This window comes from Adiantum capillus-veneris, chromosome 28 (genome assembly GCF_014529385.1).
Source record: "Adiantum capillus-veneris isolate H3 chromosome 28, ASM1452938v2, whole genome shotgun sequence".
NCBI lineage: Eukaryota > Viridiplantae > Streptophyta > Polypodiopsida > Polypodiales > Pteridaceae > Adiantum > Adiantum capillus-veneris.
Window position 1 is genome coordinate 25,624,191 of NC_140958.1, and position 22,226 is coordinate 25,646,416.

Consider the following 22,226-nt stretch of genomic DNA (forward strand, 5'->3'; position numbering starts at 1 on the left):
CCCATCTCACCAGAATTACCATAGCCTAGAAAGATGCACTTTCTACTCTTTGGCTCAAGTTTGTTCCTAAATTCCTTTGGAACATGAGTATATGCCTCACAGCCAAAGACTCTGAGATGCTTGTATGAGGGCATTTTTCCTGACCATACCATCTCTGGCACTGAATCCTTCTGCAAAACCTTGCTAGGAGATCTATTTACAAGATGAACAGTTGTTGATACAGCTTCAACCCAAAACCCATTTGGCAGCTGTGCATTAGACAACATACTTCTGACCTTCTCTTGTATGGTCCTATTCATCCTCTCAGCAACACCATTTTGAGGAGGATTGTAAGAGCAGTAAGTTCACGTTTTATACCTTTTGACTCACAAAAGTCCTGAAAGGCCTTTGAAACATACTCTCCACCATTGTCAGTGTGTAAGCATTTAAACTTCTTGCCACTCTGATTCTCCAGAAGTGTCACAAACATTTTGAAAACACTAAACGCTTCATCCTTGTGCTTGAGAAAGTAAACCCATACTTTCCTCGAGTAATCATCTATAAATGTCATAAAGTAAGAAGCTCCCCCTAGAGATAGGTTAGGCATAGGTCCACACAAATCACTATGAACAAGTGCCAACTGTGTATCTCTTCTACTGCTTCTATGCTTATGTGGCTGCTGTGTTTGCTTACCATACACACAATGTTCACAGAATTCAAAATCATTAAATGAAAATCAAGGCAAATAACCAGAACCAAACAAGATTTCCATTCCCTTCTTGGACATATGTCCTAACCGGCTATGCCACAAAGAAACGTTCAGCTGCTCGGTTACATTGATTACATTTTTAGAGACATTTGATACATAAATCATGTAAAGTCCTCCATAATTTACTCCATGTGCTACTGTCATAGAACCCTTGGATATCTTCCACATGTTCTGTCCAAAAATGGTGACGTAGCCAGCATCATCAAGTAAACCTGTGCTGATCAAGCTCTTTGTAATTGCGGGAACATGTCTCACATTCTTCAGCGTGAAAGAAGAGCCATTCTGAAACTTCAATTGAACATCTCCAACACCTAAGATCTCACATGTCTGCCCATTGCCTAGCCGAACATGATCTTTAGTGGTCACATAAGAGGTAAACCACTCCTTGTTTGGAGACACATGAAGTGATGCCCCTGAGTCTATAATCCAATCACTCAGTGCATTTCCATCAGATGTTGTAAGAAGAGCTGAGTCCATTGTATTATTCAAGAAGTAGATGTCTCCTGACACTAGACTGTCATCCTCTGCAACAATGTTTGTCACATTTATTTCTTGAATCTGCACTGAGGACTTGTTCTTCTCACCATGGTCTTCAGCTTTCTCTTTGCCTTTTTCTGTTTTCCATTCTCTGCAGTCTCTTTTCATGTGACCCTTCTTGCCACAATGGTAGCATTCTATGTCACTCTTGCCTTTAGCACTGCGGGACTTGCTACGAGACTGATTCCTCTTTCCACCTTTGTACTTTTCTTTGGTCCTTCTCTTGACAACTAAGGTTGTTCCTTTGCCTTTGTCCATTGTCTTTCTATTGGTTTCTTCAGTAAGCACACTTCCTTCTACACCTGCTATGTTCAAACCATCTGGAGGTGTAGAATTACTCAAAGCTATGCGAAAAGTGTCCCAACTTTCCGGCAATGTGATCAACAGGAACATAGCTCTAAGAGGTTCATCAAACTTGACACCTTGAGCTGACAACTGACTATAGATTGTGTTGAATTCATTCAGATGATTGGACATAGGTGTCCCTTCTTTCATCTTCAAGTCAACAAGCTTCTTAAGCCAGTATACCTGTGAAGCTGCACTCTGCTTCTCATAAAGATCACTCACCTTTAACCATGCTTGATAAGCCGACATCTCGTCTGCTACATTGAAGTAAACGCTTTCTGCCAAAGTCAGCATAATGGTAGAAAGTGCCAATTCATCCATTTTGCTCCATTCATCTTCGTCCATATCTTCTGGTTTTATCCCCTTGAGCTTTATAGGTTTTATCTGCTTCTTTTGTACCAACACGTGCCAAATCTGCTTCTTCCACAATAGGAAATTGGTTCCATCCAGTTTCTTGATATTGTAAAGAGCAGTGTCATGTGATCCAGCCATAGCTACGCTTCACAGTGGTTTACTTTCCTGGGAAAAATTTGGCAGAGTTTCCCATGTAAACTGACCTCTGAACCAATATCAACCTGTCAAATGAACCAAGAAAGCTTCAGATTCTGCATAAATTTTGGCAGAGTCTCCTTTGTAAAATGGCTCTGGTGTACTCAAAAACAGACCAAAAACAGCTCAAAAAACACTGTCTCTCTGACATTGTAAGCTGCGGGTAAACCTGTCCTGCACCTGTACTGTCTCTCACTGTCCTGTCACTGTCTTGTAAGCATAGACTGCGACAATGCCTCAACGGCAGTAAAGCAAAGATGCAATCCCAACTGTCTAACTCACAGTCAATACATCCTAGCTGCCTATCTAAGGGTGCTCGGGGGATCGCTCCAAGACCTGTATCACCAAAAGGATCTCAACATTCGAGAATCCCCCAGCTCAATAAAACCTCACTCGACCCTCAACAAAGGCTGCAGTAAATCTGACAGTACATAGACTTCCCACAAAGTCATACATCCACAAATTTCCCACTATATGTTGTAACCGCTGCGGCGGTTGTTTGCTGCATGACTCACAGCCAGCAAACCCTCAACAGACATACATCATGTCTGACAATACATCCCATGTGGAAGTACCTGCAATGTCAGGATGAAATCTGGAATATCAAGCAACAAGCACAAGCTACCTGATGAACTAGTGGATGTCGCCTACAGTCTGTGTGTAGATGCGCCCGTGTCGTATGTGACACGCCTCCAAGGACTGTGAGCCGTCCTTCGATGTGTAGACAGCCACAAATCAGCACTCTGGGAGTGCCGATATCCTCAGCACCTGCAGTCATAGGCCGAAAACCCCAAATTTGCAGAGTCGGATCTGCACCCGCTGAGACCACGTAGTCGAAAATGGCCTGCACAGAACTTTGTCGAAGCCGAACGGTGACCGAGATGTCCTCAGAATGAAATTCTGAGCACACCAAGCCCTACGGGCTTGCCCACAAGATTTGGGGCCGTGTCTTCGCCTGTCGAATTTCACTCCAATCTGAGTTGGTGACTCTAGCCTCCTGCAGTGCTACCCCGAGCCTCGATCTGAGCTCTGATACCAGTTGAAGGAGTAAGAGCGGAAGTGCGACGCGAGAGAGAGTGCGAGAAGAAGAGCACGACGATATGGTGAACTCGCTCTACTGTAATGTGTGGAGCATAGTGAGTTCTTATTAGGTTTTTACAAAAGAATATGTGTACATACTTGGCGGCCCGCCCACTTACCCGGGCGACCACATTGGGCTTTATACCCCAACATTTCTGTTGTTGCTCATCTATGCTAGTAGCACCCGATGTGGATTGTAGAACATCTAACCAACCCACATGATAGGTGTGTCCTGTATACCGATCAGTTAAAGCTTCTGCTTGTAGGTCATACTCCCAATTTTCATTTAGGAATATCCCATCTAGGCCTGGCGTGCTGGAGGTTTCCCTCGAAGTGGAAGCATTATTGCTCCCCATCTCTTGCCCCTCCGTGACTGCTACCTTGGGAGCACTCGGTTGCTCGGCTGGCATGATTGTTGTCATAGGAGCCTTTGCTTTCAGGGCTCGACTTTGTTCTAGCCTTCGTAGGTTCTCAATTTCCCTCTCCCTTGTTGCTTGCATATAGCGTTCGATCTCTTGTACTTCGGCAAAACTCCTACCATCGGGTAGTAGAACCTCAAAGGGAGATAGTCCTAAAGGATCAGGAGGTGCAATGGATGGAACATTCACATGCACACTCTCAAGAAGCATAGGGTCTATTTTAGACATGAATGACGAATTTACTTCCCCACTCCCTTCATTTATTTCATTAACCGCATGTTCAGAGCGAGTAGCTCTACTAAGGGTCTCTTTTAAGCGGCTAAACACGTTGGACTCGGGCTGTGGGCCCATGGCATGCATGTCTTGACTTGAACTATCAGGGTTTGGTGTAGGATACCCCTCCATGACTTCGTAGTCAGAGGAAGAATCACTAGACGCGATATGAGGATCTTGGGTCGCGCTACCTTGAGTCCCGGCCGAAGGTCCAGAACCTAGGGTGGAGGAATAAAGGGTGCCCGCGTAAATGGAGGCACTACCAATATGCTCGTGCTCTAACACTCGTCCAGAGCGTAGGTTCATATGACTCGGATCCCCTAGAAGTGTCAGCGAGTGCCCGTGAAGGCTGCTCACCTAGTATTTTTGGGTGTTTTGCAACCCAAGTCTTTTCTTTTCTTTTCTTTTTTTTGATTTTTTGGTCCTTTTTTTCTGACCCAGCTATAGAATAGAACGTATGATAGCTCAAAACGAGCATCTCGGTCAGAGGGACGTGCCGTGCTTTACAGCCCTCCGTTTAGTCACTTTATGCCCTCGGAATTCCCAAAACCGTCAATTTCTAGTAGGGAACTAGGCCCAAATTAGAAAGTCTAAGAGTGCAAGTGGGAAGAGAAGGGAGGAGAGTGGAGGACTTGCCCCACATGCTCTCATTCCCTCTTGAGGGGGTAGGGTATATATATAAGAGTGAGTCTAGTATATATCATAAGACTAAGGGCTAAGGCCTGGGCTTGGGCATGGGCTTGGGCTTGGGGAACCGATCCCGATCAAAATTTTAGTGTAGCCCCCCAGTTACTCACGCTTAAAAAAAAAATTTTAGGCGACGACCGCGCGCGGTTTAGGTGACCCTTTCTTAGCCACACACACTGTCAACACATACCTAACCTCTCTGTCGACAGCTCACAGCTCACTACCTTATCTACTTACTAACAGTGCTGCTAACCACTAACTAATCTACTAACTAATCTGTTAACCACTCTGCTAACTGCTTACTGACAGTGAGCTAATTGTCCACCTACTTCCTCTCTCACTACCTTACTGTGCAAAGACTGTGTGCAAGCAAACCCTAATAGAAAATTGTGTACAGACTGTGTGCAAACAGAAATTGCTAATTATCTACCTACTTACTCATTCACTGCGAACAAGCTAACGACTACTAATTGTGCAAAGACTGTGTGCAAACAGAAAACACAAGATTATGCAGAAATCACAGAACTTGCAGACAATACAGAAATTAACAACTTGCAAAAAAATAACTCATTCCTCTTCCTCTTCCTCTTCTTTCCTACTACAAACAACTCATAGAAGAAGCACAAAGTGCCTCTTGGGCTTAGTGCAGGGCGATTCCCCGGCAACGGCGCCAAAAATGTGCACTCCTTGCCGCACGGTCGAAGCAAGGGACTTGCCTAACACTGTGTGCGAGCCACAGACGGCTCCAAGCACACAACTAGCTTAACTAGTAAGCTCAAAAGAGGGCAATGGTGTGTCACTCACCGCTCTATGCTCCTGCCGTGGAGGATTTCTCGCCGCGAAGAAGAAGGAGACGCAGCTACGTCGCGCTCAACCGCTTCACCGCCATCGTGCCGCCGCAATGCTCGATCGCACTCTCTCTCTCTCTCTCTCTCTCTCTCTCTCTCTCTCTCTCTCTCTCTCTCTCTCTCTCTCTCTCTCTCTCACACACACACACACACACACACACACACACACACACACACACACACACACACAAGGAGGTGAAGAAGAAGAAGATGGAGATGGAGATGGAGCAAGAGCACTCTTCTATTGCACAAATGAGAGAATGAGTGAATTTTAGGTTTAGTTGGCTTTTATATGAGCTCACCCCATTCACACTTGGGCACCCATGCTTAGCCAACTAATCCCTTGAATGTCCCAGTTAGAGTGCGCCTCTCATCGGCGATCACTCTTACCCTTTTCCTATTGGACCGACAAGCCCGGTACCTGACTCTACCAAATAAATAATACAATGTCCACCGTAGGTTACAACGTCCGTCTCGTAGGTGATAGGGTGTCCATGAGCCGTGAGGGTTAACAGAGGTGGAGGAAGAAATGATATGGGTCCCTCTCAAGAGCCTATTTCAAGGGCACCTCCATCACAAGAAGTATCAATGAGAGATGATGCACCAAAAGAAAAGCAAGATAAAGAAAAGAGCAAAGGAAAAGGCCCATCCTGTAAGATACAATCAGAGATTGAAGCAGATACAAACTTAAAGAAAGTTTTAGAGGAAAGGATCTTAACTAGCAAGGTGGAGTTTACATTGGGAGAAGTCCTTGGCATTTGCAAAAGGAGAGTTTCATGAGGAAATCATTGACATTATAAGAAGAAAACAACAAGCTTTAACGGAGTCTATCCAATCAGAGGTTGAAGGGAGTGCTTCAAAGATGCATGTGATACAAGTACAACAAAAGGATGAAGATGAGAATGTTGTAAGCTAATACCAGCCTTCGGATGGTAGAAATAGGCATGTTAAGGTTGAAGATGAAGATGAAGAGGAAGCCATTCATAAGAGCCTTCATTCTAGAAATCATTGGGCAAGGGCTACAACAGAAACCTTGGTTAAGGTGGGAGATATTGAAGAGCCTTATGTGGCCTTGATAGAACATGGTTCGGAGATTAACCTCATGTCCAAGAGTCTTTAAATGAAGGGAAAGTGGCCAATCAATATTGAACACAGGTGGATGATTAGGGTCGCATACAACTCATTGGGAGGATCTCTATGGTTCTTGTCAAAATATTAATGTAACCATAGGGGATGTGAAAAATGAGGGAAATTTCCTTGTCCAAGAGATGTCAAGCTATCCTCTAATCCTTGTATAACCATACATCACCGCAATGCGAATGGAGATAGAATTACTAGATGATGGCTCTGCTTATGGCAGGGTCAAAAGCAAGACGAAAACTGAGTCATTCAATTCTTGACAGTTTGTGTTGACCATGAGAGAAATCATGACAGCCTAAGGGACCATTTTCTACCAAAATCAAGCAAGGAGTTTTGAGATCAAAGGGAGATGAGGGGTTTTGGTCGAGTACCACTGTAAAGCCGGAGTGCAATGGTACAGGAAGAAACATGCTCTTGCCTTATCCAAAGGGGGATGAAACTTTTTCAACATGTGTCTTTATAGCAAAGGGTGGATTAGTATCTTTTACAATGCTTCAAGGCCTAAAGAAAGGACAAAAACAACATGTAAATAGTGTACAAATAAAATATTAAAAACATGATTTTCTAGATGAAGATGAATAAAATTTATATGTTCTTGAAGAGGTTTTCTTTTGTAGATACTATGAGTGATCTCAATACTATATAAGGTTCTAGTTTTCAACGTGGAAATGACCTAGTAAAAGTAGCTTCTATGGACATGTATAGAATCATTGAAGCTTTCAAGGATGAGGAGTTTATCAACGCAAAAAAAGATACATAAGTGCGAGCGAAGACAAAGTACAAGACTGTAGCAAAGAATGTGAAGCAAGTGATAGTAACTTTGCCTATAGATTGCAAGGAAAAGATGGAGCACGCCTCTTTGCAACCTAGTCTCCGAGATCCAAAAAGAATTGGTCACAAGTTTATGCAAGAGTCCTTGACGATGTTAAAATTTGGAAGCAATGACTCCTTGGCATAGGTTGGAAGGAAATTCTTTGAACAGATGCTCTCCAAACATGGAAAATATTTTTCATTTTGAGCTGCATGAGATAGGGTGTGTGGATCCTTCTATAGTCAAACCAATGGTAGTAATCATTATACCTTATGTGCCTTGGAGTCTCTACGACCGATTCTAGTGTCAAAAGCTCCCTTGCCAAAGCTCATAGACTTACTCAATGAAAAGATAAAGATGGGGATTTTGGAGCCTTCATGTGCTCCTTACTCAAATAGATGGTTCACAATACCAAAGAAAAATGGAGCTTTGCGCTTCATTCAAGACATGCAACTTGTTGACAAAGTCACAATCAGGATTATGGGTACAGAGCCAATTGTAGATGAGTTTGCAGAGGCATTTGTAGGAAGGTCAATATATTGTATGACATATTTGTACTCAAGATATAATCAGCTCCAACTAGCAATGGACAGCACGAACTTGACTACCATGAGCACACCTTTGGGTTTGGTGAGGATGTGCACCTTACCGTAGGGAGAAACCAACTCCGTAATTGCGCACATGATGAATAGTATGAACAAAGTCCCATGTGACTTCATACCTAAAATTACAATTCCCTTTCTTGATGGCATGCCAATCAAAGGATGCGACATAACCAAAAAAGATGAGGCTCTAGATTCGAGGGGGTGCCACAAGTATGTGACAAACCATATCAATTATTGTGACAAAATTTTAACAAGGCTAGAAAAAGTCAACCTTACCTTATCTGAGAAAAAATCAGTGTTTGGATTTGAAGAAGTATTGATTGTGGGGCATCTTTGTAATCCTCATGGCCATCGACCTTGTCCAACTAAAGTGGACGCAATGCAGAAGATGAAAGAATCGTACATAAACATCACGAAGGTGAAAAGATTTTTAGGCACATGTGTCTTCTATCTCATATGGATTCCACATTATGCACATGTTGCAAATCCTCTTTTTCAATTGCTGAGGAAAAACCAACGGTATTAGTGGAACAATGTACATGTAGAATCTATGAGAAATTTGAATCAATTGCTACTATCTTCACCAATTTTAAGGAAGGTCAACTATGAGTGTAGAAGACTTATGATTTGGTTACATGCCTACTGAAAGGATGTGTCAAAAGCCAGTCATGCCAATTGAGGATGTCGTTCCTACTTGAAACTTGTTACCTTGAGAAGATGGTATAAATAGGGAAATTCCACCTGCATTGCACATAATGAAATTAGAAAGAAGACATGAAGACATAGAGATTGCAAAATCTCAACTGAAGGATACAAGACTAAAGAATAAAGATAGGTTTGATAAAAGAAATAGGCTTCAACCAAAGCCTATTGAAGAGGGTGATCGGGTCTTAATGTGTGACTGTAGCCTTGACAACCAGCACACCACACAAAGAAAGTTTTCAAAAGGGTGATTTGGGCTAAATATGTTTTCAATCAGCGATATTGATGGAACAGAGCTATAAATTCCCATACCAAACAAAAGAAACAAAATATTCAAGAGGAGACACGACAATGATCCTTTTGATTCACAACAAAATGAAGATGAAGAACCTAATGACATTGCATGGATAAGGATGAAGAAACAGAGGATGAACTCCTAGACTTTGCGGAAGATGAAAATGACATCCAAATATTTGTAAATCTTATTAAAGACTAAACATACATAGCCAAAATGTTGGCACATATTGGAGGGTGTGTAGGTTTCGAGGGAGTGGATGTCATGTTGTCACATGAACAATGTGAAATAAAAACATTCACCTCACTTTCGACACTTTTTGATGCATGGGAATAAAAGCAGTTATGTACATACCGTGCGGCTACTACGATCGCTATCATGTGCATACCTATCTGGGGAGTCGTGACCCTAGATATGGCGCTATTGTGGGTTTTTCTAATTGATAAGATTCCTAATTTGATTTTGTGATGTACATATTCTAATTGTTTCATGGTGGCACACTCACCTTGCCTACAAAGACAGATGCGGGAAAAAACTGTCAAAAATAGCAACTAACGTAAAATTGCATGGAAAATGACCCAAAATAGAAACTCAATGAAAACTGATGCATATCTACGCTTTTTATGTTTATGCAAGTGATTTCACAAATTTAGGTTTTTTTTTAATTTGTTTGGGATTCTTCACATCAAAAATGAGTTGAAAATGACCTAGTTTTGGTCAAAAGTGGTAAAATGGCTCAAAAATTGACACATCAACTGATATTTCCATGGGGAAGAGAGAGAGGAATGCTTTTTAGTAAATAAACCTGCAATTTTTCACTTTTGTGTGCAGTTTCCTTCATGGTTGCTTAATCTATGTGTAATGCAATCATACCTCTTCGCAACCTTGTATTTGAGCTTGTGAGGGAATGAATTACAGTTTCCCTTCATCAAAATGGTGTGTGGGCTTCAATATGAAAGTTCTTATATCTCTAAAAACTCGGTGGAAGCTTGTGTATTCCTTCAACTGTTTGAAGTACAACTATGTAATTGTGGGCGAGGCTACATGATTCATGAAGGAGTTTTGGGTTTTGAATGGGATTTGTGTTTGTATGAGAGTTGAGGTTTCATGGCTGAAAGTTTAATGTTTTTAATTTCTCTTTTTAAGTAAAATTGGATGTGGTGATCCTTTCATCACGAACTCGCTTCCAAAAACGAGCAGATTCCAAGCACAATCGGAAAGAGGGTTTGTGAATGTTTTGTCATGAACGCTCTTAGACTTTAAATCATATTTAGAAAGAGGGTTGGTGATTTTTCATAAACACATTTTCACATAGTGTTTTTGATTCTCATCACAAACTCTCATAGCCAAAGGTTACGCACATTATCAACTCGACCCCACACTTTCTGACATTGCATCTCATATTCATCTAGTTTTTCATGTAATTCGTTTACTTAAACGCTTGCATAGGGATGGCAATGTCATTGATAAATAGATTTTGGTTGATTTCACTAAACCTCTAACTCAGTCGCATGAACCCGAGCACATTTTAGACTATCATGATTTACATACTCGTCATCATGTGCATCATCAAGCATTAGTCAAGTAAACAGACTGGCCTGAAGAAGGTGCCACCTTGGAAAACATTAATGTTCTTAAGAATAAATTTTTCACTTTTGTTTTCAAGGACAAAATCACTTCTCCAGGGGGGGTTAATGTGGGTCCAAGGGTAAGTTAGTATCCAACCAAGCTTGGGCATTGCCTATAAGGATGCAAGAAGTTAAGAGGAGAGTACAGTTTCATAGCCCAAGGCATTACATGTCAGAAGCTTCTTATCCCAATTGTGAGGTTCTTTCTAAATAATCTTAGTCAAAATATTCTTTTTAGTCTTGTTACTACTCATAGCATGTCCGTTGTATCTGGGATAGTATGATGTTGATTTCCAATTCTTGATGAAGAATATCCTGGCCAAGATTTGAATAGTTTCATTAATAAAATGAGTTTTCTAAACTAAGACTATTTCTAGCCATACCAACATATAATATGTTCATATATGAGCCACGCAAGCTATGGACTTGGTTGTGTTGTTTGGGAGTTTCTTGGCTTCTACCCATTTACTAACATTGCAGGTTGCCATGACAATGTACTTATTCTTCTTGAGTGTGAGTTTCTTGAAAGGCCCCATAAGATCTAATCTCCACTTCATAAATATATCTAAAGGTTGAATGGTGGTCAATGGTGTCATATATGTTGCAATGGGTCTATCCATTTTTTAGCAAATATCACTTCTTATAGAAGTTTCAAACATTTGGCATCATACTCTACCACCACAAACTACCTTGCATAATCTTTTTATGAGTGATATTAGTGGAGAAGTTTTCTCCCAAGCTCCTAGTGTAGGCTTTAGTCATAACCTTTATTCTTGCTTGCATGGGTATGTATCTTCTTAAAACCCCATCAATGCCCAATCTATACAAAGGTCCTATAATTATCATGAATTTTAGACTTTTGAGGATCACTACCTTTTTATTGGACTACAACAAGTGAATTGATAAATCTCCATACCACAAAATTTCGTTAACTTCTTGCCATTCTAGATCTGGATCTTCAACACTTGAGATCTAAAATAACTCAACATCTATTGACTCATCTCTCAATGATGTTGGTGAGATGCCTTCAATAATTCTAGATAGAAAATATGTACCACAATGAGTCTTGGCATGCTTATGAAATATTTTAAACTCAAACTGTAAAAGTAACATCATCCATCCAATCAATCCTCCCTCGACGACGACCTTGTTGATTGACCAGACTTAATAGACCTTGATGATCGACACAAAAGCGAAATATTTTTCCCAATAAATAGTCTCAAAAGTTAGTGGGACCAAACACCATTCTAACTGCGTCACTCTCTTTAGTTGAATAGCCATGCTTTTCCTTCTTGAATCTTTGAACATCGCCTATATCCTCAAAACCAGGACGTACATCAATGTCCTACACAATGTTCTAAACCCCCTTTGACACAAGGATATATTGCATCATGTAGCCCACATAGATTAATTGTCCCTATGCAATCTATCCTCAGCAACAAACACCTTGAATATATGTGTTGTTGTCGACCATGGCAAATGGTACACCTTATGTGAAAACGGTCCAAAAAGAGGAGAAACAAGGCAAGAACATGTGCTATATAGCATAAACTTTAGAAGATTGTGAGGGACTTGTTAACAAGAAAAAGGTATTGACAGAATTTTTGCACAAGATGACAAAATTGCCTGTAGTGGAAATAGAGGCCGAAATGAGTCCAAATCAAAAATCTGTGCAACCCAAGCTCAAAGGGCATTCCGACATAATGATCAACCTACAAACGCTCGCCAAAGCTCACAAAAATAGGAGAAAGAGAGGAAGAGTGTTCTAGAGCTCTGGCAACTAAGCCGGAGAGGATGCTCTTGCGAACACCATTTGGGAGGTTCCTTCAAGCTAAGTTCTCTTTCTTGTTTTGTGTTCAACTCGTGTTATTGAAATCAAGTCTTGCCTTGTACTCCAATCTTGTAATCCAAGATTTGTATTCAGTTCTTTCAATCAAGAATTAAGTCTTGTGATCAAGATTTAAATGTGGTAATTAGATTTCAAGCTATTGTATGTTGTGAATGCCTACTCTCGCTAGCTCAAGAAGTGCTCATAACAAAACCAAGGCATGAAAGAGACGAGATTCTAATCTCTTCTTAAATTTTTGTCGAGTTATACTCGCAACAATGAATGTCAATGCCTCGAATTTTTCAAGATTCCTCTCAATTTATTGACAAACTTTTCTCCTCTTATCACAATAGGAAATCAAAGAGCAAGCTTACTCAGCTCTGTATTGTTGTTTGAGAGCAATATCAATCATTTTGTCTACAACAGCTCACCATTCCCAATAATCATGGGCGATCGACGGAGGCTGGGAGCCCTTATTACAGGCATGGTCAGTAGGCAGCCATTCCCAGCCGTCAATGGTCTTGGGGGAGGGGATCAACCATGAAGCTCTGACAGAAACAGCATCAAACAGTAGGGCTGCTTTGCGTGTGCTGACCAGTCAGCAATACCTAGACTTGGAGGGTCTGGATTATGAGTGCTCTGAGTTGTCAAAACACCTCAGCCCGATCCCGCCACTGACATGCCAGCAAGAGACTAGAGCCTCAGGCTTCGTATTCTGAATGCTGACATGGTGTGCATCTGACAGCTGCCAGGAAAGGGCAGCAGATGTAACAAGCTAGAAGCAAGAGTAAAAAATCCACCTACAATTTGGATAGTAGTGTAACATTGTTAAGCTTTCAGAAGGCCTATTTGTGAGATGTTGAAGTGTCACTTTTAGAAATGACTTATGCCTTGAGATGACAACATTCTCTCATCCAATCTTGTTTAAAGGCACTGCTATATTTCTAGGGCACTAAACTGATGAAGAATGCGGGCAGTCAATGGGAGTTGGCCTAGCAATAAAGGGGAGGGGCTTTGAGCACGGCCGCTATGGTTCAAACCAATGCGACATGCGGGTGTGGGCATAGCTGATGCGAAGCATGGGACTGGAAAAAAAAAAAAAGGGGGGGGGGGGGGGGGGGGGGGGGGGGGGGGGGGGGGGGGGGGGGAAGGGGACATCCAAGCCAAATTGCTTTTAAGCAGAGCAAGGCAAAACAGAGAACACACCAGACACTCTCCCTCTCTCATCATACAGAACAGCAAACGGCTGCATTGAAAAATTTGGCTTCAATATCATGTGCCCCCACCTTCTGTACATGCACTCAAAAAAAGAGGACCAAAAACAAAAGTGTGAATTACAATCACACCTTTTTTGCTGGCACTTACTTGCCCAGACTCTTCCTTCTTTTCTCAACCAAAACCTTAAAAAAAAGAGGCCAACAAGACTGTTCCCCCACCCCCCCCCCCCCCCCCCCCCCCCCCCCCCCCAAACCTGGCCTGCTGTTCTTAAAGGTCACCCCTTCAACCTTCTTCTAATCCCGCAATTTAATCGCCTACCTCTACCCCACCTTCGATCCACACCCGCGTGTGAACCCAGGCTTGTGAGAACACACTTTCTTCCCCCTTCTCTTCATGTGTTCTGCCCATCATCTGCCTCATTGTCATCGTCTTCGGCATCATCTTCTTCTCTGTCTTCCCAGTCTGCAACAGGCATACACTCACATTTATGCCTCAGCTTCCAATCTAAAGCCTGGCATGCTCTTGAGCAATAATTCACCTTCCCACAAGCCGAGCAGCGACGGAACTCATGTCGCCGCGTTTCTGGCCTCCCACAGTTAGCATGAGAACACAGTCGCAACCCTTGCTGTGGTGGGTGCAAAGAAAACCAATCAACAAGAAACTGGTTGGCAATATGGAGCTTTGGAGGGGGGACATTGCAACCAAAATCGCTGAGCAGCGAGCACCCACCCCCTTGAAGAAGCCGCATCAGTGGGTGCCCATGCCCTATAGAGTTCATTTCCCTATTGTCCAAAACCTCTACCTTGCTGATAGCCGATCTGTAGAGGGCCTGCTGGTGAACGCACCGTGCTGCACGGGTAGAATGTGCTGCCAAATGAAGAGCAGTTTCAACAAATGCACGAGGAGAAGCAGCTACAGCGGCAGCAGCTTCACGGGCATTCGCTTCAAGGAGAAGACGCCGTCCCTCTGCGACGTTCTTGGGCATGCCATATCCATCTTGTAGGCAATGCCCCAGCTCACGGATTGCATCAACATGACCATGTGATGCTGCCTTTGCACAAAGAGAAGCCCCATTCTTTAGGTTCTTATCCTTCCTGCTCCCACCACTTCCATTGAACTGTATAATTGCAAGCGAATGAAGAGCAGGCGCATGTGGCTTTAGCGCTGCATGGGCCATAAGTGCCGCACCTTTCTCACGCTCGCTAAAGCAGTAGAAGCGAATCTGCAGAAGCAAAAAAACTAATCTCATAACCCTCAAATTATGCTTAGTGCATATACAACAGCAGGATAAAAAATTGGAGGCCAATAGTGGGCTGAATTGAGATCCGTACCATGCCCAGGGTGTAGGTAGCCTCCACATTGCCGGACCTTTCGCACTGCCACAGAAACCTATATGCTCCTTCTGACCAGCTTTGGGCTTTCACAGCTAGAGCCGACGCTGAGGCATTCGAAAGGACGAGCGGGTGGGCACCAGCAGCACAGAAGCGTTTGCATCTGAAACAAAAGGGCCATGAGGAAGGGCATGCACACAAGCGCCAGGCACGATTGAAGAGCGAGAGACAACAGAGCTACCAAGAATGCAGAGAAACGCACATGCACTCACAGCACAGAATGAAGAGGAGAAGAGAAAATACACACATGCACACACACAGAAGTTACGCCTTCAAGCCACATACAGCATATATAAACTTACGTTAGCATCGCGTTGATGAGGTCTGCCGGGCTCGTGGCCGAAGCGCTGAGGGACGCCATAATGGAAACCAGAAGCTCATCATGTAGCCTGTCGAAAGAGGAGGAGGAGGTGCTTGTGGGAGACACAGCAGGAGCGGGAGATAGAGGGCTAGCTATCTTGCTGGAGAGCAGCTTCCGGCGTTTCTGCGCAGGTAATTTAGGCTTTATAACGAACGTTATTCCGTCGGAGGAAGTGGAGTAGGAGGCTCTGCGGGTACGCATTGTATGCGCGTGACGCTGTGTGTGTGTGTGTGTGTGTGTGTGTGTGTGTGTGTGTTGGCCCGGGGGGGGGCGGGGGGGGGGGAGGGAGATGCGTGTGAGCGAAACGCAGCAGACAACTATTTGAAGAAGACGCGGCACGCCATACCCGGTAAATGAGACGTGCCTTCGTATGCGCGCGTCTGGTGGGTGTGTGTGTGTGTGTGTGTCAACAGAGAGGGGGAGGGGGAAGAAGCTAGTTTGGGACGAGAAGAAGAAGATGAAGAGGGAAGACCAGGGCGCTTGGCGGAGGAGGGGGGGGGAGGGTTGGTGTTTTCCTTTTTCACAAATGTGGTTCTTCAAAGGGGGTGATTGTGTGTGTGCGTGTTTCTTCTTCGCTGCTCTTCTTTCCTCTCTTTACAAAGAAGGGAAGGGGGAGGAGGGGGGGTGCGTGTATATGTTTCTTCTTCACCTTCTACTACCCTTGAATCCCTTCTATAGACTCTCTCTCCTCGGGATAATGCTTCGTCTTATCTTCCACGTTCCCCCACCGCTTGATGAGAGCACTCGTGGATTGCCTCACTCTACCCATAACAGCGCCCCTGCTCTTCTCTTTCTAGCTTTCGCCATTGTTGCTCTCTCTAGAATTCCTCCACCACTAGCCAGTCTCTCTCTACTCTGCTGCCAAATCCTCTCTCTCTCTCTCTCTCTCTCTCTCTCTCGCCATTCCCCTCGGGCCTTCAACCGTTTCATACAGCCCCTCTTTCCCTTTCCTCGACAGTGGAGTCTGGACAGTGGACACCTTTCTTTTACCTCTTTCTATTCTTGAGTTCACACGTGGGGATTTGCCTCTATCTATATACGACTTCTTTGAGCTACATTTTTGGCTTCTAAAGCTGGCTTATAAATCTCTCTAGGCACACGTGTGATTTCATTCGTCGCCCAGCTTTCTCTCTCATAAAGCTTTCAAATAGCCATTTTTATTTGCCCTCTTTATCTTTTCTTCCTTTAATAAGCAAAACCTAGTTTTCTCTCTCTTCTCAGCACATTTGAGCTCTTTTATTCTCTCTCTTACTCTCTCCCTCTCTCTCTCTCTCTCTCAAGAAAAGTAATTTTTCATCTGGATTTTTTAATCTCTCTCTCTTGATTAATGGCTATCTCTCTCTAGTGAAAGGAATTTTCTCTCTCATTCTTCAAACTTCAAATTTACAACTCCTCGCACGGAGCACTCTCTCTCTAGAAAAAAAAAATTCTCTCTCATGCGTCTCGATTAATAGTCTCTCTCGCTGAGGTGAATGCCGGCCCTGTTAACTCTGCCGGTCAATGCACACGTGGCGCGGTCAAATGAGAGTGGATATAACGGCGGGCTAACGCAGTCTTAACGGCAGACACGTGCCTGCCGGCCGCCGGCCCTGGTCAGCACCTCGTTGACTGCTCAGCCACACCGTGATCCCAGTAAAAACTAGGAATTTCTACCCGGCCTTTTTGTTACCCAGTTACTTTTACAGTTTTACTTACTTAACCTTCAAAGTTCAAACTTCAAAGGCTTCCATTCAAAGGCTCCTCAGTCCTCGTTGTGCGTGTGCGAGAACATTTTTGGCACACCCTGGTTTTGTAACTTTGTTGCGAGGTTGAAATTGACCGACCCGTGTAAGGGCCTCTTCACTCGATAGCACTCTTTGGGAAAAATGTGTCTCAGCTTAATATCGTGTTGTTTTCAGTTTCAAAAATGCCACTTGAGGGCAAAGGAAAAAGGAATAATTCCGCCTCAAAATAAAAGAAAAATAGTTTAAAAACTTGAAAACATAACCTAATTTCCTAAAATTTCCTCTTAACAAAAATCAAGAAAAGGAATTTTGTATGTTTGGAAATTTTATTTTTCCCGAACACTACTCGATAGTAAGAACGTCGCATTTTTTGTGGCCAAAGGTTGGAAATGTCAGACCGTGCTCATCAGAAAACACCATGTTAAATGCTATATGAAGCAGTTCATTTCTCCTCGTATACGGAAAACTACCACCATGACAATTACATCCTTTCTTGCATGTGTCCAAAGTTAAGCACATCTCTGCAAAGTGTAAACAATAGGGTAGTGGGTGTTGTAAAACGACCAAGCGAGCTCGTTGTTGCTGCCCGCACCCCCCTTTCGCCATCGTTGTCTACCCCCCTACCCCTGCGCAACACCCTCGGCCTCACCTCCCCTACGCAGCCCACCCTGCCCGCCCCTTGCGCAGCCCACCGTACCCGCCCCTTGCATAGTCCTCCCTACCCACCCGCTGCCTCTCCCGTTGCACAACCCCACCCCGCCCGCTTCCCAGCCAGCCCCGCCCATAACCCTCCCCGCTGTCCGCCCGTCCCATAATTTTGCACAGCCCGCCTGCCTTCCCATTCACTCGCCCGCGCCTGCATTTTGCCTTTAGCCCTCTCCCTCTCCCCTCCTGCTTGTCGGGCTTCGCCAATACCATCGACGTGTTTAGTCCAGCAGGATCCCTTCCGTTCATCGACGCTCCTTCGCTTCTTCTTCACAGCAGCAGACACAGATGAAGGCTCAAGCTCCACCACAGAGGGACTCCAATGAAGCCCCCTCGCTCGACCATGTTGAGCCCACCATTCGACTTGCTCTCTCATCGACAGAGCAAGCGAGCCTAGCCGCAGAGGTGGAACGCGTGCAGAGGCGACTTCCGTCATCTGAAAGATTCTCGGCACCATACCTAGCAGAGGAGAGTGATCTTCTCCAGGCCCGCCTTCTCGCAGAGGTGGGCATGATCTTGAACGTTCACTTCCTCGGACGAGGCTACTATTAGATCGAGTTTGAGACCTCCGAGATGGCGTCCAAGGTCATCACCATGAGTCCCCTGACCATCTGAGCAGTTCGAGCCCACTTTCGACAGTGGAGACATGGTTTTGACCCTGCTTCAGATGTTCTGGTAGAGGAGGCAGACCTTCTTATTTCCGTCTGCTTTCCTGGTTTGAGGAGGGAGTATCTACCACTTTTGTCCAGGATAGGCTCAACAATTGGGACTGTCCTGGAGACACCTCGCACGACATCCCCAGTAGCTGTCAAGGCGGCTGGCATTCCCTCAGTTCGCGTTCTGGTTAGGGACACCCACACTCTCCCGAAGGTCATCCTACTTCCTCGGATGAGTGGAGGTTGGTTTAGACAGAGCGTGGAGTATTCGGGCCTCTCGAATCAGTGCTTCATTTGTTGACAGATGGGTCATCTTACGAAGGCCTGTCCACAGAGGAGGCCCCCACTTACACCACAGGTCCAGCCCCAGCCTTCAAGGGCTGGCCAGCAACAGCAACAAACAAAGACACAGAGCACACAGGCAGAGCCACCCTCTGAGACTGGGGCTCCAACGGAGGAGGGATAGCAACAGGTTCGTGGTCGACGATGGTAGGGGCCACAGCGACATCTTGACATTCAGAGTGGTCCTCAGGCGCCTGCCCAGCAGCAGTGGATTCCCACAAAGAATCGATTTGGTCTTCTTCAGCAGGACGAGGTCCCTGCCCCAGCCGCCACCTCAGCTTCACCCTCGACAGCCGACTGCATCAGGAACTTCAGCGATGCCTTGTGGGAGGAGAGATTGACCTTCTTATTCTACAGGAGCATCATTTGTGTGAGAGCCGCATTAGACGTTGTGGTTGGCTTTTGCGTGGACGATATGATACTTTTTGGTCAGCTGCTTTTTGACCTGGAGGAATCCAGGGTGAGGTATGTATGACTATTGCGGATTCTTTGCAGAAGCAGGCCATTGTGGGCAGAGGGATTATTGTGCCAGGCAGGGCTTAGTGGGTCACTATGCAGTTTCAGGGTTATCTTGTGGGCTTCTTGAACATCTATGCGCCCAATGTGGCGAGTGCCCGAGCAGATTTTTGGTCACAGATTGTTGAGTCTCTACTTCTGCCGCCGCAGGCAAAGCAGTGGTTCATAAGGGGTGACTTCAATATGTTGGAGGACCCCTCTGACACGATTGGTGGTAGCCACGCTATTGTGCATGGAGTTGAGCTAGCAGCTTGGGAGAGGTTTTGTATGACTCTGAGGGTTTCGGATGTGTGGTAGCATTCTGGCTTTGTGAGGCCCCCAAACAGCCTAGCCTTTTCTCGTTCGGACCGCGGAGTGGGAGGAGTGAATCTATCATGGGTAGATCGCTTCTACACTAGTAACCACTTCTGTGACTTGGGTGGGACAGTTGGCATTCTGGCATGGACTTCCTTCTCGGACCATGCACCAGTGATCCTCACAGTGACAAATAGGCAGAGGAGGGAGAGCACGATGCTTTGCATCCCTGAGAGGGTCTTGTTGGACTCTACACTTAGAGAGCGAGTGGAGGCTCTTTCAACAGAGAGCTTAGACATGCAGGGTTCTCCTGCTGATAGAGTGGCCTTAGGTCTAGCTTAGCTTAGTCGTTTCTTTCTTCAAGAGTCTTTGGCTCACCTGGCTGCAACGAGAGAGGAGGAACAGCGTCTCCGACGGGGCGTTGCTTCCTTCTAGAGGATGCAGGAGCAGCATCCAGACAGTCCTTGGTTGGAGGAACAGTTACAGCAGGCTCGCCAGGAGCTTGTTAGCAAAGAGGAGCGGCGCCATGAATTTGCTTTCCATCGACGGGCATCTCAATGGACACAGGTGGGTGACAGAGTGACTGGTGCTTTCTTTGAGGCAGTGGGACCCCGGCATACGCATGCCAAGGTCAATCAGTTGAGGAGGCCCGACGGGTTAGTTGCTTCTGAACCAGAGGACATGCGTGCAATTGCTACTGACTTTTACCGTGAGTTACTGTCAGTAGAGCCTCAGCCAAAGCGTTAGGATGCATGCTGAGAGCAGGTGTGGGCACAAATGCCTTGTCTTGTGATTGAGGAGATGCGTCAGAGGCTTGAGCTGCCACTTTAGCTTGAGGAGTTGCACACGACTCTTAGTGCACTCCCCCGTGGTAGCTGTCCAGGTGAGGATGGCTTGACTCCCAGTTTTCTCTTGGAGTACCGGGACTTGCTTGGCCCAGATCTCTGTAGTGCTTTTCAGTACATCTTGCACGCAGGAGAGATGCCTGACAGCATGAGTGAGGGCCTGATCTACCTCATTCCTAAGGAGGGTGGCTTCTTGGATGAGATTCGACAGTGGCGCCCCATCACCATCCTCAACTCAGCCTACCAAATTTTTGCCAAGGCTTTGAGTTTGAGGATTTAGCCACTTCTAGAGAGCCTTATACATGGGACTCAGAGAGGTTTTGTCAAGGAGCGTAGTATCCTTGACAACATCTTTACGTTTTGGGAGGCTTCTATCCTAGCGTGGCTCCGTGGTGAGGATCTGGTGATTCTTCTTCTCGATTTTGAGAAGGCCTACGATAGAGTTGACTAGGACTTTCTGGAGGGCACTCTACACAGGATGGGCTTCTCAGATGCTTGGATCAGAGGGGTGTCAGCTTTGTACAAACGGGCACACAGTCAGGTTCTTTTGTTAGGACGTAGAGGTGATCGTTTCATGCTCACACATTCGGTCAGACAAGGCTACCCTCTTGCCCCCTTCCTCTTTCTGTTCTATGTTGAGGCGATGAGCAGTTTTTGGTGTCGTAGCAGGTTGGTTTACAGGGCTTAGCACTTCCTATTCGGGGAGCCCAGGGGATTCACTCTATATACAAAATGGGACGCCACCTGCAAGCAGACAACTTTGATTAAACCCCTATATACGACTCATATTAGGGAATATGACCCCCCTTTCTACGCTTATACGACAATCAATGCAGAAAACTATCATACCCCTATCTTACGTAAAATTTTGGTCTCACATTATCTAACTGAGTAAAACTAGTCAAAGAGTGTGTATCATAGTGGATGGCAACGTACTAAGGAACCACTTATGTTGATAACTAGATGTACCCTCAATGTGTCTTAGTTTGAATTTCAAACTATGTGCCTGTTCATCTTGTACTCTAACTACTTGTCCAATTCTGAACCATCTAAATTACTCAAAAAACATGGTTAGAAAGTTGTCTAAGGTTCTCCATATAAATTTGCATCTATACAAACTCTTTATAGCTTTCATCCCTCAACAAATGAACTACAATCACAAAACAAGAAATTGATACAAAGCAATGTTAGTTCTTGCATGTATCTTTGTAGCTATTGACTCACAAGTTCAAGGGCAGACTCATTTGGGAATCTATCATTTTGAAACACAAAAAGTTCCTCTCACTTTCCCCTTTTCTCACTCTCCCCCCCCCCCCCCCCCCACAACAATAAATATGATATCCCCTCCCTTATTTTTAAGCTTGGGAGATAAGTTATTGGGGGCCTGCCCCTAACTTATACGCTTATGTAACTTGTAAAAAAACACCCCTCCCTTGCACTTACGTGGTGCGATACTTTTTCCACGGTGAATCCCCCGGGTCGGGGAGATGAGCTACTTGACGCTGAGTTTGCAGACGACCCAGCCTTGTACTTGAATAGCCAGGAGGACAACCTTCACAGGTGTGAGCAGGCTCTAGAGACCTTCTGTTGTGCATCTGGCGCACTGATCAACTGGAGAAAGACAGTGGTTTTCTTGGTTGGTAGTGCTCCTATGCTCGATTGGATGCCAGTGAGGGTTT

General features: G+C 44.8%; 1 protein-coding gene across 1 annotated transcript; it reads right to left on the reverse strand.

Annotated features, from left to right (window-relative positions):
- Positions 1 to 12,847: 12,847 nt before the first annotated feature.
- Positions 12,848 to 16,435, reverse strand: LOC147420197 (F-box protein At5g50450-like). The gene is made up of 5 exons (XM_086504194.1): positions 15,407 to 16,435; positions 15,045 to 15,207; positions 14,252 to 14,935; positions 14,032 to 14,175; positions 12,848 to 13,240 (listed from the first exon to the last, which is right to left on the reverse strand). The coding sequence occupies exons 1-5, from the start codon at positions 15,664 to 15,666 to the stop codon at positions 13,124 to 13,126; spliced, it is 1,368 nt and encodes a 455-aa protein (XP_086360320.1). The 5' UTR covers positions 15,667 to 16,435; the 3' UTR covers positions 12,848 to 13,123.
- Positions 16,436 to 22,226: the final 5,791 nt, after the last annotated feature.